Source organism: Kryptolebias marmoratus, linkage group LG20 (assembly GCF_001649575.2).
Source record: "Kryptolebias marmoratus isolate JLee-2015 linkage group LG20, ASM164957v2, whole genome shotgun sequence".
Lineage (NCBI taxonomy): Eukaryota > Metazoa > Chordata > Actinopteri > Cyprinodontiformes > Rivulidae > Kryptolebias > Kryptolebias marmoratus.
This window is the reverse complement of record NC_051449.1, coordinates 10,448,443-10,465,090: the sequence shown is the minus strand read 5'-3', so window position 1 is coordinate 10,465,090 and position 16,648 is coordinate 10,448,443. Positions and strand designations below refer to the sequence as shown.

Here is a 16,648-nt window from a genome sequence, read left to right as displayed (position 1 = left end):
TACCTCTCGGTCCAGGCCTGCTGCCACTGTAATGATGCCTCCAGTTTTATTGTTGATGGTAAACATATTTGAGGTCGGACTTTCTGGAGTCTGAGACAAAATCTTGTAACGAAGCATACCGTTTGCCGTTTTGGGGTCATCTTTGTCTACAGATGTTACCGTCATAACATATGTTCCTTTGAGGCAAAAAAAAAAAAAAAAACCAAACACGATGAAAATGCTTAATTCGGTAAACTAATATGAGGAATAACATCATTAAAGTTTCATCTACCAGCGTCATAGCAACAAGTGGAGCTGGAGGCTCACAGAGCAGTAAGAGGACTTCATGGAGGATCTTACCAGGCTTGGAACCCTCTGCAACAGTGCCATTCCAGATCTGATGGGTGAACTCGGGTCTGTTGTCATTCATGTCGATCACATTGATCAAAATTTCAACAGGGTTTTCAACTTGGTTGCCATTCAGGTCCACTGCATGAGCTCTCAACTGGAAAGAAAAAACATTGTTATTCTTAGCTGTAAAACAATATAAAGAAAAAAAAAAAACTCTCAGTGACTGTCACTCATTACATGTCTGTAATAATCAAGCTCAAAACCTGTAACCAGAAGGCTTTAATAATGTAGGAAAAAAACTGCACATGGTTCAGGAAATGTTCTTAATACAAACTAGTAGGATAGTTTTCGTGAACACAATTTCCCCCCACTCCAGTTTTGCTTTGCCTAATGACCGCTGGAGACAGGCACCCTGAGCAGAAACAAGCAGCTTATAACAATGGATGGACCAATGGATGTACACCCCCCCATCACTGACGCTGCACGTAGATGGTACAAGACAAACCATGATGAATCATGTGGTTAGATGCCTGCCACAGAATCAACAACAGCACAATAATTGTGTCTGCATTTATCATTAATGCCTTATAAAAACTGATAGAATCCAGACCGATTCATGTTACATCATAATAATTCTCTAGTCTAATCATCTTCCCACTGTTTTTAAACAAAACTTATTAAAGTGCATTCATTTGCCCCACAATTTAGCACACAACTGTAAGATAACCATAAAAAAGGGAAAAAATAAAATAAATCACTGATGAATCCTTATCCCCTCTTCTATCCAATGATCCAATCCATTCATACTACATTGAACAAAATTGCTAGTTTCCATTAAACTCTTCATGTTAGGTTTAGCTTCCAGCAAACTGTTGTTAAAAATATAGTTAAGAGAATTGATTAAATTAAATGTTATGATTTTACATGGAGGAATATGAGAAAAATATGAATAATATACAGTACTGAGCTGCTCTACAGTTTACATTTTTTTAGACCGCTTACAAAGAACAAGCAGAAACATCTGAGGAATTTTTTAAAACATTTAAAAAGAACATTTCAGTGAAATGGAATAAAAAAAACGGTAACGAATAAAGCAGCTTAAAAGCTGAAGGTTATGTTAATGTAGCTAACACACAATTCACTCAAAATCCTTTGAATTCTCAGACGGATAAGTCAGATTTCCAGGGAGAGACTGGTCTTTATTGAGTCTAAAGAGACTGTTTAGGCTACACATGACCTTGAGCACATGCCAACTGGCAGGAATGCACGGCGCTGCCAGCAAGAACACATTTCTCTTGATAAAGCGGACTGAAAAGGACGTTTTTCAAATCTCAAGGAATTCATTAAAGAGCATATCCTTTTGAATGCTGTGCTTGACTTACATGAAAGGAGGGGATGTGCTCTCGATCGAGGGGCTTGTTGACTGACAGCTCGCCAGAAATGGGGTCAATGGTGAAGATTCCAGTTGGAGGTTGGTCAGCACCTGGGCCGGTCACGCTGTATCTCAGAGACCGGTTCTTATCATGATCTGATCGGATCTGTGGGCGCAAACATTCAACTGGACATTAATTATCGATCAGCATAACTCAATTCAAACTCTGAAAACTGCAGAAAACTTCACATGAGTTGACTTATTTCTGTATTGGAGTATTTTTTTGAAAAGCCAGTTGCTGTGTAAGCACAAGAAAACATGTAATATGGGTCCACATAGTATTGAAGTTCTGTCATAGTTGGACTGCATCCATGTAAGCTGAGAACCTCTGAGCCTACACCCTTGATCCAATCTGAGCAAACCATTTTCTCTTCTTGATCTCACCTACTGTAGCCTGGATACATCCTTTTAAATACTGAGAGATTAAAAATAACATATATATGGCAATCATAGCATCTTAGCACTGTGTAAAGAAGCTTAATGTGTTGAAAAGGAATCTCCTTCCTAGCTGTCCCAATTATTGCTTGACCACTAATAGTCACACACACCTAGTTTTTGCAAATAAACTAAACTGTATTTATCCTTGTGTCATAAGAAAGCAGAAAAAAATGACATCAGGTAACCAATAAACAATTATCCTGGTGTATATTTTGATTTGACTTTTATATTAATAAGTTGTAATAGCATAGAGTGCCCAAGTAATAAAAAAAATATAGCAAAAATAGAAAAAAAACCCCAAAAAACTAGCAACGTGCTGTAAATAAGAGACAAGTCTCACGTCTGTCTGTTCCCTATTGCCCTGAACTCAGCTTAGAGCAATAGTGAGCCTTCAAGGTTGTCATATCAAGCCAAAAATGTATTCTTTAAAAGCCAGAAGACTGGTGTCTGTGTGCATGCAGGCAGTTGAGTCAAATACATTACCCGGACTAGCTCTTGTGGGAATGGGCCTCGTGAGTTCTCAGGGACATTGATTGAAGGAATGACCCAGTCTCTTTTCATGCGTTTCAGTTGGCTGTCCACGTTTTGCAAAGGAAACACTATTTCCTCTAAATTCTTGGACAAGACTGGAGGGACAGCAAGTTCCTGGACATGACCAAAAAAAAAAATGAAGAAAAAGAAATGATTTACTGATCATATACATGCAGGGAAGTAGGAGTGCAGGCGTTTTAAACACCCAGGAGGCGAAGCTGTGAGGTTGGCAGTGATGATCTGTGGGTTGGTTTGCCACAGACAGAAATAGCTCAACAACTTTTTTTTTTTTTTTGCAGATTTCCAAAGAAAGTCCTGTTGACTTTGGTAATCCACTAAGAACTCTGACTCACTCTGACATCTGAGGTCTGTGACCTGAGCAGCTAATGGGTGTCTCAACATATTATATACACATTTATGGTCAAACCACAATGAATAGCCATAATACTGATCCTAAATGTTGATCAAAAGTAAGTAAGACTTCTCATTTCTCACTCTTCTATTATGACATTTGTAATCAAATTAGCTTAATTATGATCATTATTATTTTTACTTTTCAACTCGTTAGTAATTACCTAGGTAGACTTGATAAAGGTTAATAATAGATTTATGCTAAACAACAAATTGTTGCCATTGTCAAACAATTCCATCTATCTTTGTGAATAAAATCCTGACCCTACTGCAAAAACTGGCATTACAAAATGATCAGTGATACTAAAACAGGCTGCCATTTTCAACATAAATCAACAAATATTCAAAATATCTGTTTAATCAGTCTGTTCTGACTTGTTTTTTTGTAGATTTATGGCATGCTTCGTCCTCAGAATTACCACTGTAGTTGTACTCCTCTAACACTGGTTTGTTTAAAATGGCAGATCTCTTTTTATGTGCTGATAAAACACACCCACACATATATACCAGCTTCCGTAATGGATCTGCCATCCTCCCTCAGCTGTAATGAATAAGATTTGAAACAAAGGGAGGATGGTACCTGAAAGCCAGACGCTATATGCACACGGTCCAAATTGCCTATGCAGCTTCAGAGACTAAAAAGACTGAAGTACTGCCAAGAAAAGTTAAAATACCCTTGAACAAAGTGAAGAGGAAGGAAAACAGGAAAAAAAAAACAAGTATGTAAAATGTGTCATGGTCAATAAATAAAAAGGCACTAAGCAAAGATTTTTATAAAACTGCCAAGTTCTTTGAGCTATTATCCTTAGTGTTGTCTCTAAATATCCAAATGTTGACAGCTTGTTAGGCAGCCAAGTCTTATAAACTACTACAAAGTGCCTTGTGCAAACACAGAAATTAATTACCCCTTTTTCACCTTATAACATGACTCATATGACTCAGATCCCACACTCCCTCTCCTCAAACATCTGGGGAGGTGTCAGAGAGCTCCCACTAATCATGTTTGAAATCCGATTATATTGCTTTCACGCATTCAAAATGCAGAAAGGCAAGCGACCAGATAGTAAAGGTGCATGCTTCAGAAATATCTATTACCCTATTAAAATGGCTGCGAGTGAGACCAGTAATTATTTGGAACCTACATCTGAAATGATGAATGGCATGATGGGTTTGTTCAGCTGAACAAATCTATCTCGGGTACGCTGGAGGTCTGCGCCCATCCACACTTTGCGAGCATTCTCATTCCTCAGATTAGAACACTACTTCAGAGTCCCAGAGAGTGCTAGGTTGAGTGATGGCCTTAGTATTAGCGAGTGTGTAGGAAGAATTACATGGACGTGTATTTGCCCTTTTGAAGGAGGGGGAAAAAAATAGTCCTTTTATGTTCTCTCGGAGTTTGGTGCAACAAAAGTTTAAAATGAAGATCGAGACAGTGGGCAAGAAGGTATGCGCTCGTGTTAATGAGGATATTGTTTGCTTGTCACTGATTAAAATATTTCCCGAGGCTGATGCATTAATGGCGCTATTAAAAAATGCAATTGCGGATGTGATTAATAAATGTGTGATGATTTATGACAATAATTGTGCTGGAGGGGAGGATAACCACTCCTGACCTCATAAACATCAAAGTTAGGGAGACGTCGATCCCTGAATTCATTATATACAAATCAGGGCAAATCCACCAGCTCTCAACAGACACAGACCAGAGTAGAGTTAATAATTTGTACGGTATATGTATGCGGCACCCATGTGAGATTGTCTCAGACTTCAAAAAGGCAAAACTTGAAAACTTTTACAACTGAACAATGAGCAGGGACACAATTAAAATGACATGCACCTGCAGGATCCTTTATTGTAAATGATTGTCGGCAACTAAGAGTGTTTTAAAAAGCAGAAAAATAATTACCTGCAAGAATTTAAGTTGAGCTGTGCTGACTGGTGTGTCTGCAGCACTGACATATAATGAAACCTTAACTTTAAATAAGCACATATATTAAATATAGTGTACAGCTTTCCAAATTTTATCTCCTTCACTGTACATTTAGAAACATTCCCTTGTAACCTTCTGCATGAGTACATTATAGGGACTTGAAACAAAAAGCATTTTGTTCTTAATCCAACAGGCATAATTAATTCAGAAAGAAATTTGATGTCTTACACCATTAATTACTAACATACACAAATGAAGGTCAAAAAGGATTTGAATTTGAAAAAAAGTAATACACAACTGAACATACCAAGGTGTATTTGTATGCATATCACTGATAATTAGATGTAAAGATGTAGATATCTGTCAAATTGTGTGTTTTTTTTTAAACTGGAGTTAAAATTCTTCAGTAGCACAGCTCTTGAGCATGATTTAATTCCCGAGCTAAAAGGCAGACAGACATGACATGTGCTGGGCTCCTTTTTTTGTGTGCAATTCTTCTGATCCTCATCCAACTGCAATGCTGACATGTGAGCACATGGTCATTTTAACTAACTGCAGATGACTGCACAACATAGGCAGTGAAGCGATATGAGGGGCTTTTTGCAGCTCATACAGATGCTTCCTGTCTTCCAAAATTGTAAAAGAAGAGAGCCCTCTTTTGGATGAGAGTTAAACTTAATTGAGAGACATTTTTTGAAACCAATACTGATATTAACCAACCATTTTTTGTAAATTGACACAGTTTTTATTATAAGAATCCGTCCATACTTATGAACACCCGCTACAATGCAGGGAAGCAGTCATTTGTCAATATGCACTGTAAGCTATTTGAAATAAGGGCAGAACTGATTAGTCAACATTTAAAAGGACTGTAAGATCTGTCAGATACCAAACAGCCAAGGCAGAATGATGTATTCACCTGTGTGGAGGGCGCCAGCCTGACTTGGGTCACCCATTGCTGCTGAGTGGTAGTGTCAACAGCCTTGATCAGCAAAGGCGACACAGGGAGTGGAGAGGCCTGAAGAGTCCTTGCAGCATAAACTACTCCGTCGGCTTCTATCCGGAAGTCGGATGGATTACTGCATTCAAATCGCACCGCACCACCTCGACCACACCTGACAAACTTCACTGTAAGAGAAAGAGGCAGAAAAGATTTTAGAGTAAAACCAGACAGAAAAAACCCCAAACTAGCCAGTAATATAGACAAAAAAACAGGAAGACAGTCAGCCAGACTGAAGGCCCACAAAGGTTTTCTGGTTCTCTTTCTCACTTATACATTATTCACTTCAAGCTGTTGCCCAAAGGTATCGCTCAAAACAGGTGCAGTGGAGGAGAGAGGAGGGAGAGCAAACTTAAGAAAAGGAAAAAACTGTGCTCCTTAAGGACTATTAGAGAAAAAAACACAATATACTGAAAAGATTATGTGTAAAGTCCACTACTCTAAAAGCTTTGAAGTAGTACTTTACAAAAATAAAAGATATACAAAATGTTTAGATGTCAAATGCTAGTAAGGTCTTATTTTCTTTTCAGCAAAGACCATTGCATGCTAGCTTTGTCCCCCACGACGTACAGGGATGCCTTGTGCGGATGACAGTGATCCTCTGCTTCTTGAGAGGCAGATCTGAGCGGGATGTTTATTTTATAAGCAAGAACATGCAGAAATCTAAAACTCAACAGTGCACATCCATACACGGCAGACAGGTGGCTCGTCGGGGCTCGAGTCTCACAGGTGCCTGGGTGGCAGGGGTACAACATCGCCTCATGTTACAACTGAGTGACAGCACGGTACAGCCTGTGTACCTCCTGCATGTATAGAAAAACAAACACACACACACCAAACCTCAACAGCCAAAAGCCTCAATATGTGATCCCTCTGTGTGAAAATATTTCCCTATAAGTTTCCCTATTCTTTATAGCATATAAAGATCACAGTATTATCATACATCATTCGTATGAAGGCTCCACTGAAGCGGCCATGAATTATTAAAGCAGATGTGGAACTACTTAACAAAAAAGCCTGGAAGGTGGGTGCCTAATCTTCCTTTGCGCTGCTACCTTGGGGATCCACTGATGTCTACAGAGCATCATCTGCACTTGGAGAAAAATCAAGCTCCCATGGGCCTGAAGAAAGGATGCAGTAGACTAGCTTGGGGTGTGAAGAAAACCACAAGTACACCACATCTTAAGAGTATTCCATTTCTGAGTGGGAAAAAGTGAATGTAAAACATTTCCTGCATACCAGAAAACCAGATTTTGTTTTTACTATTATTTTACTCCAGAAATGCCATTCAACAAAATGCTGTTAAACAGTACGCACGACAAATCATGATCACGATCAAGCAAAATGTTTTAATAAATATGGAATATGGCATCTTTCTTCTGGAATACATGTGATACTGACCAGCTCTCTTCTTGCCAACTTTTGTTCAATTACCCATGACCAATTAGTTTTTTTCTTTGAACCTGGCAAAGCTGACATCAGATAAATGACTCCCTCTTTCTGATGGTTTGCCTTTAAAGCCAGGTGCCTGTATGCTCAAAGCCCTCAGGCAATCACCAGCCATCTCAAGTCAGCAGCAGATACTCAGACTGAGGCGGAATACAGAGTAAGGGACTGTCAAAATAACTCACAATGCAGCAGAAGACTGTCAATAAATTTAAGAAGCTTCACAATGTTCAAGGTGGGTATAGTCTCAGCCTGACAATTCTGACTGAAATGTTAAAAAAGAAAGAAAAATGTATGAGGCTACTCTCCAAAAAGAAGTGGGTCTGATTTGTATTAGGATACTAACTCAATGAATACACATCAAAGAAGAAAATACCCAATTATCCAAATTAGTTGTAGTTGAACAAAGCGTTAGAAGATGATAAAAGCCATGTTAATGATAAAAAAATATTTTTTTTACTAACTCTGCAATCTCTGCATTTGATTGGTCAAGAAGTAAAAGGAAAACTGTAAAGTTAACATTACTAGGACAAAATATATTCATCTCAACAAAATCAATCAAAAAAAAGACAGAAAAAACACCCACATAATTAACATGTTGTCTTTGCTTCCCAAAGTTCCATCTAATTTATTTCCATTTTCTGTTCTGACACTTGTGACCATATTTTTTGTGACTAAGTGTTATAATGTATTCATCACCAGCCTTCCTCGGTGAGTTGTTTTAGCCCAAGCCTCCTCTAGTAGTGAGCTCCAGCTCTTTACCATTGTCTGAAATTCGGCCATCGGGCCTCCTTTGAGAGGCTCTTCAATAGTCAGGCCCCGCTGCAATCAGTACACAAGCTCCCAGCAGGTACAGCCGTTTCCAATGATAATGAATGGGAATGTCCTCCATGTGTCCATTTATTTCTCTGACATACTCTGATGGTTTATGAAACCACAATAATGCATAGTGTGATACAGCTACAATCTATCTGTCTCTAGATGGATGGGCTCCCTAAAGTACGGGGCTAAAAGAGATCTTGGTTGCCACACCTTTTCACACATGTCATCATGGGCACAGCGATAAAGGCTTGAATTGGACAGAAATGCCGATGCAGCACAGAAGGGAATTGGGGGTTGGGGTAAAAAAAAAAAAAAAAAAAAAAAAGAGAGGGAGCAAGAGGGGAAAACCGGCATGTCAGCAAAAAGTCCTGTCCAGCTAAAGCCCTGATCCGGGGCCCAAAATTACCTCCGACTCAATGATCCCATTCACAGCTTCGATACACCCCCCTCTCTTGCTGGACGACACAAAACCCCCTCTAACCTCTCCATAGTACAAGAGTGCCTCTCTATTGTCTAATCATCACGTGATAACTCTAACTCAGACAGACACAACTAGTTGGGAAACAAAGGGTAGGAGGCAGAGACACATTTAATTTGGAGCACTGAATGTGGACCCCTTGACTCCACGGAGGCAAAGAAAATGTTCCACAATCTCATCTTTAATGCCTGCCTGCCAACTACATTCGCTGCAAGCGAGCAGACTGAACTCCCTCTAATGTGCTGTTAATGTGACAAGACTGAAACCTCTCTTGTGAGATCATCCTGATATGCCATCATTTATTCTGGGAAGTGAGGTCACTGACAGTTGAGAAATACTCAGCATAGGTGTTTCATCAGTGGCTGCAGATAAATGCGTAGCCGTGCAAATATCCAGTGCCAATCTCCAAACCCAACCCTGGCAAATGGTTCAACACCTCCAAGCAAATGCATTATTCACAAATTAATGTGTCCAGGTTTAGTACTGCACTTGGCAGTGATACAATGTAATATGAAGCAAAGGCTCCAACTGAATAAACTGTATAAGACATCCATGCCAGCACCACTGTTGATAAGATCCCAATGAGCACCAATAAAGCTTGCACTCTGGTACCTTATTTCAAACTGCTGTGATATAAAATTCTAATCCAGGCTAAAACTGGTGAGAACACATTAACTTATGGTCAGCATTCTCCAACAGTGCACAGACTTTTAGTGCAACCACCAAAATCTCCCTAACAGCATATTCAGTAATAGTCCCAATTATTGCACGAACCGCTAAAAGCACAATGTGCTAATGGAACACAAAGTAAGATTGCTGCTTGCTATGGGTAATTGCTCATGCATATGTTTTTTTTTTGTAGCATGGTGGAGTTTTTAAAGGCTATCATTATGAAAGCATATTTTACAAGGCTGGTAAATAAGGCCATTGTGCAACCTTATACATCCTTTTTCCTCCTAATTAAAAACATTTTCACATAGATAATGAACATGAAAAGCTGTTTTTTTTCAATAAGCGTTCTAATGAAAGTAATGTTTTATTGTGTTTTGATTTTATTTTAAAACAAAATGCATCATTAATCCATTTTACTAAAATACCTGAAACACTAGTCATTTATAGCACTTGAGACTAAATGCCTGATTAATTCAAAATGCATCATAAAAGCATATTTTCTTTAAAAATCAAACAACAAAACAGTCATACTAACCAGAGACACTAAACAAACATAAATCTGGATGTGATAATGCTTCATTTAGCCAGAATATGACCTTGAAGGCATTTTACTTGTGTACAGCACTTCAAATATGCAGGATTCTATGCAGATATAGCTGAATATATAAGGACTTTCCTAAAAAAAAAAGTTTAGTATTTGTACTTTGTTCAGTGTTTCTAGCAATTAAAGGAAATAGCATCAAAGCACATGCAATAAGGAGCAGGATCAATTTTTAAACTTTATAGCAGTGACCAACTCCCTAGTACTTGGTTTCCATTTTAAAACTGCTGGCTCAATTAAAGAATTATAGAGAGGCTCTCAAAATGTATTGATACTACAATCCCATATCAAAAACACTCACATTAGCGTACACATACAGAGGAACACTGGCACTATAAAGATCTAAAAAGGAGCTATATCTTTTCTCGCAAGCTCAGTCTCAAAAGCAGATTTTCATGCTTTCTTGATCCAGCAAACTGGCTCTAGGGAAAAGGAAACATCCATTTGTTTTAATGTCAATTTCTCTTCTTCTTTTTTTTTTTAAAATCACATTTGAACATTTATTAATTTGTTCTCTTGGGGTATAACACCCTCATTTAACAAATACTATATTTAGAAGTCATTATGAAGGAAAAGCAACTTCCTTCCTTCATGAGACCAATCCTTTGTTTGGTCATGTTTGAAACAAAAGTGAATTTTGGCCTTCTCCTTTGGCTTTCCCAACTGCAAGATGGTTCGATATCCCTTTGCTAGGTCAAACTAAAAGGCTTGCTAAATGCAACTGAACACTATGATGATCTTAAATTGGTATTTGCTAGGAGTGTTTTATTACAGTTGCAGAACACCAATCCATCAATTTTCATTACTTGCTTTTCCATGCAGGGTTGTGGGAAGCTGGCGCCTATTTCCAGCGGTCACTGGGCGAGAGGTGGGGTGTGTCCTGTACAGGTTGCCAATTCATCATAGCGCCACATGGAGATGAACAAGACAAACAACCATTCACGCCCTCACTCACACCTAGTGACAATTCAGAGTTGCCAATTAACCTACTGTGGTTCTCCAACGAGAAAAATGCATGATGCTTTTCTGTTTAATAAGCAATATTTGGCATTTAAAACTTTGCCACGTCTCCAAGAGTAGTCAAAAATGTGATTAGCAAAGAGAAAAATCCCAATTATTTAAGAGCTTTGTTGCACAAACAAAATGATTCTGTTTTCTCGTATACTGACAGTCAAGCATTGTGCGGATTAACGTGCCACTGAAGCCGAGAACTGATAAGGCTAAGCTACATCCTTCAGCAGTTATCAGCGCATAGCTACCAGGATTTTGCTCTGTGAGCTATTGAGACAAGAAGCTTGATACACAAGCTGTAGAAGGGCATTAAACTGACCACCGCTGCCAAGATGTCAAACACTCTTCAATCATAGGGTCCTCCCCCTTAAAAAGCCACAAAAAGATTCCAGGAGTGCTTGCTATAAAAAGGTAAATAACAAAGACAGGTTAATGGATTGCCAGAAAATTCTAATGTTTTCCTGTTTTCTTCTTAACTATATTAAAAGGGTTAAAACCCAATTGCTAAATGATAGAAATATTCATTAAACAGATTTCTTTTCCACCAACCTCCTACAGTCCTTAGTGAACAGAACATCATATATCAAACTTCTATTAGCAACACAGGTGTTCAATGTTTTATTGATGTGGGCTAACCTTTAACTTCTTTGTGTCTTCTCATGAAGATTGCATGTTTGATCGATCTCCAAAATCTATCTCACATTATATCAGTCGACAATGGTCAATTTGTTCAATCTAAAAAGCGTCTGGGGTTTTATTGGTGCCTTTAATAGCAGGAAATGATAACATAAGCAACGTGTGCTGCAAATGAAACCTCTTAAAAGTATCAAACTGAGAATAATAAATTATTTAAGGTGAAGAAATGCATCATTTTTATTGTTTCTGTATAACAAACGTCCTCTCTGGTGACCAGTCATTGCTGTAATACACATTTTAGAAAAAAAGCTCACTGCACCCTACATCTATCACTGTCGTGCCACGGTGCTGCAGCAGTGCTCTCTCAGGCAGCTTCAGCAGGACAGAAAGTTAAACCTCATTCCTGGGGTTCTGGATGGGTGAGGTTTAACTGTAAATAAGACAGTTTTTGCCTTCGTTTGTTATACGTTACTTCACTGAGGGACAACAATTTGTCCCATCCGTCAGCAAACAACTGGATATTTGTGGGTGACGTTAAAATACTGTAAGTACTTTTCCTAAATTAGAATTTTAAAAAAAAGAAGAAAAAAATCAGAGGTTACAAAAGGTAACTTTTGATTTGGAGGTCAACAGTAAAAAGACAAAAGACAAGTCTAAATGAGAAGCAGTCAACTGCTACATCAGCTAATCACTATGAGCCCCCGTGGCTGAGATTTCAAGCTGAGCTGATGTTTTCTGAAGAGGCTGATCACGAGGGCCAGGCACTAAAACTGCCTCAATGCAACCTGTAATGTGACATTATTAGGGTCTTTTGATCTCCAAAGCACAGACTCAAAGCTATTTAGTTCTTCCCCTTGATCATTTCTGTCAAAATACCATCACAAAAAAATCAAAGAGACAGAAAAACAGGCAGTGACCAAAGATGAGATAACCTCTGCTGGCATTTTCTGAATCTTACAGGACTTTTTCTTTTTTTTTTCTTCTTTGACAAGACCCGCTCTGCTGGTGTGATTTTTTGCTGGAAGAAATGTAGAAATGCAATCTGTGTCTGTGCCTAAAACCGTCAATGCCTCATGCCGCGTTTACAGCTCGAGAACAATTGTAAGAAATGCTCATGTACATGTAATTATGCTTAAGATGCACAATAAGCAATTCTGTGGTCAGAATGTGGTGGGCGCAAATCATTGCAGATTTTAAGGGAGTGTATAGAATTATTGTATCAATTAAACCCTGATCACTAACATATTTTCTTGGCACGCAGTAAAGAACTAACAAATGGCCTCATTGGTGGATTATGCAGCATGAACAGCTAATATATCTTTTTCTACAGGAGTGGCTTTAGATCATTTTAAAAAAGAAGAAAAAAAAAGAAATTATTAAATAAAAAAATAAACATTACTGTGAAAGCAATAAAACATTTCATATTAATAGGAGTTCAGCTACTGATATATGTACTAGTAAAACTAATTGTTTTGTCGTTTGCATTGTATTTCAGACATGTTACAGAGCCAAGAAGCATGACTCCGACGATCAGTTCAGCTAGGAAAGGATAGTATCTTTGCATATGCTCGTATTAAATAAAAAACACTGAACACGTTCCAAGACAATTACCAGACAGACAGGACCTTTACTGGGAGACAACAAACCACACACTTAATTAAAACTTTGATTTGCACTGGACAAAGGTTGTGCAAATGAATGTTCAAGAAGACAGAGCTATTTCCCTGGAGATTGACCACAGAGGAAGCCATTTGTACATTATCAGTTTTGATAAGATTAGCACAGTTGTTTATTAGAATGTGATTAAATTCTGACAAATTGCCTAACCTCTTGTGTCAGGACATGACAAGGAGTTCATCTAATGCTGAAGGGAAGCTGAACCAGCCACTATAAATAATCATCACGATGCATGACGGCAGCCCCTTCTTCAAATGCAATGCACCTCATGCACGTGTCAGTAATATTCAAACACCTTTAAGCTTCCATTACATTGTGGTCAATAAGCCACATGAATTAACCAGCCACGCCAAACACAATGGCAAAGTTATCATGTAACGCTTGAGGCAAAATATTGGAATAATACTTAGATTTACATGCACCACTTCCTATTATTGCTTAATGAGTCATTCACAGGTGAATGACTGTTAAAGCAGCCTGCATAAGTAGGTGTAAAAGGTGTTGTACATACTGAACTAAATATAAAAGGATTAATATAACCGGTGTGTCATCTACTCATTTTTGACAGCCATACTGAAGCCTTGGGGTTTTTATTTGACCATTGCCATCTCTACATGTTATAAACCTGAGGGCACCATGTTCACCCACAGGGTAGCAGTCACAACTACCAACATCATACAACATTCAGACTTTAGTTTAATATGCTGTGTGGACAATTACTGCTTACAACTGATTTCTAATCCTACCCTTTCCAAATAAAACGTTATCAGGTGAGATTTAGATTTTTTTTCTGTGCGGATTCTAAGATCAGGCCATTTCTCAACATCAACAATTACCCGTCTCATTCATTTTACTGTTCTTAATACAAAACTGTAAGCAGGACAGCTTTGCAGTTGGAAATCACAGGAAAGAGGAAAGTAGATCCCCACCAAACTGGTAAAGCCAGAAAAAAAGACAAACACTGCTGAGCTGCTGGCGTGGAAGCCTGTAAAAGAAATGTGTATCATCCATGTATTATCATCACTCCAAGATCCTCCTGTTTTTATTTTTATTTTTTGTCTGATAAGCTTTCACAAAATTTAAAAGAAACCTTTTTGTGATTTACCAGTTACGTTTTAACAGCGGAGAGGGTCTAACACCAGTAAAAGCTCAAACTCTGCAGTAGATGGGCCATGGCTGAATATAATTAGCACTTGTTTACGGAAAATAAATTGTAACCACATTCTTAGCTACGATGACTCAATACTACCGCGCAAGCAATTGCTAATGAAGAAGGAATGATGCATATACCCTTTGCCTTTATACAAAATGAAGACGTGCCTGTTTTGCATAGCTGTGTTGTCAATCAAACCTAAATGCAAATTAGTAGCTCAGGTAAAGACTGACACAGTCCACTGCATCCAATTACAAACTAAACCACACACACACATAAACAAACTTGCCATTTTTGTTAATTTATTTCTCTTTTCTTTTAATATGCACATGTACCATGAATGTGCACACATCTTTTTATGTTTCTATAGATCGATGATTAGAATTAGAACATACGTAGCACAGTCACAGGTTCATGCTGATTTCGAGAGAACAAAGCTGATGGAATCCCTGCTTCTCTGGCTTTTGCTTGGGAGAAGTCAGGGTACAGGGAGAAACAAAGAGGAAGCATGTGAATCCTGCTTGGCCAGGAAACAAAAGCAGCAGACAAAAGGAAGATGAGACTGACAGTCTCTGGAGAAGACTATATTGTAAGATCTGCTCTGCCTTTGTCTCCTTCTCAAAGTAAAGAAAAATGATTTACTGAGTCACACATACAAAATGCATACACAGAATTGTGTTTTATTGGCGATACCATGCTGTGAATTTTGCAAATGTGCAACCATGTGATGATTTGTTTGTAAAAAATTGTAAATTTTGTAAATTAAAAAAAAAAGTTCTAGAAAAAACAAAGGAGGTTAAAAATCTTTTGCCAAAAACAAAAATATATAAGCTAAAATGCATAATTTAAGTTAGAATAAATAATTCATAGAGATAGGCAAACCATTACAGCCACAACTACTAACCATTTCTCCTCATTTCACTCACTTTTCTTTGGCTCACATCTCAAAGCACTTCAGTCTCTTTAGGGCGCCTTCATAAGAGCAAAATAAACCAACCTATGGATCACTGGATTACTGGGTTTAAAAAAAGAAAACGCATAAAAAGAAAAGACAAGGAAAAAAAAGAAAGAAAAATCCATTATCAAAACACTGATTGAAAGAAAAAGAAGCTTTCTTAAAAGATAGGGATTAGAGCAGCTGCCAATTCAGAGAATGTACATTTGAAATTTTATATTAGAATCAATATGTGTCAAACTGCTTGAAAATGCAATTATCCAATGCTTTAAGGAAAAAAAAAAAGAAGAAAAATTCACAGATGGAAGATTAAAGATAAGTCCAATGTTCCACTCAAAAGATTTTGCATCAGCACATACACTGCTTCTCAGACACGTGACAGCTTGTTATGTGCCGCAGCACTCGAAGAAAGCAAACAGAGAGAAATGCAAGCATTTGTATGAATATACAAGCACCATCTTAATATGCCAAGCGAGCTAATCGGTTCCTTTTGTTGGTTCCGAGAAATATCAAGGCACAAACTAAAGGGCATCTTGGTACTAAAACATTTTGACCCGCCTGACCCTCTCCCGCGTGTACTTTGTGTCCAAACAGATAAGCTAAGTGGATTCAGAAGGGAGAACGCAAAGTTTATTCTTTGAATGACTGCTGGTCTAGATTCCGTTTTCAAAAGCAAGTCATGTCTGCATGTCAAGGCCGAATCTATCTGACTTTTTAAAAAATGTTAACACAAACATAAAAATGAGTATTCATTTTATGTTTGCTCCCAACTGATTTTCTTTTCTTTCTTTCTACTTTTTTTTTTATATGTGAGATGGAACAAAAGTGTTATTTTTACTTGAATTATGTGCCCAATTCAGCTTTTTTATTAATTGCCTGGGCTGTTAGGCTTTATTTATTTTTCTGTTGTCTTCAGTGCAGAGTTTCAGCCTCTGACGCTCAATGCGGCGTCAGTTTGCAAGAGAAAATTTTCTATTACAGCGGCTCACTTTCATATGCATGGATATTTTTCCCCCTCTTCTTTCTTCTGAGCAGTGGCAATTTAATACAATCCAACTCGACAAATTGTGGCACACTGAATACAAGTCTCACCTCCCCGCAATTCAGTGTGAGCAAAATTAAATC

General features: G+C 38.0%; 1 protein-coding gene across 1 annotated transcript in view; it reads right to left on the bottom strand.

The window, feature by feature from the left end:
* The window catches only part of cdh2 (cadherin 2, type 1, N-cadherin (neuronal)), a 57,209-nt gene that overhangs the window by 15,557 nt on the left and 25,004 nt on the right, over positions 1-16,648 (bottom strand). Inside the window, exons 3-7 of the mRNA XM_017422503.3 lie at positions 5,992-6,200; positions 2,684-2,845; positions 1,713-1,868; positions 340-484; positions 4-176 (exon numbers count right to left, since the gene is read on the bottom strand). Coding sequence (XP_017277992.1) covers positions 4-176; positions 340-484; positions 1,713-1,868; positions 2,684-2,845; positions 5,992-6,200 — 845 coding nt within the window. The remainder of the gene's footprint in view (positions 1-3; positions 177-339; positions 485-1,712; positions 1,869-2,683; positions 2,846-5,991; positions 6,201-16,648) is intronic.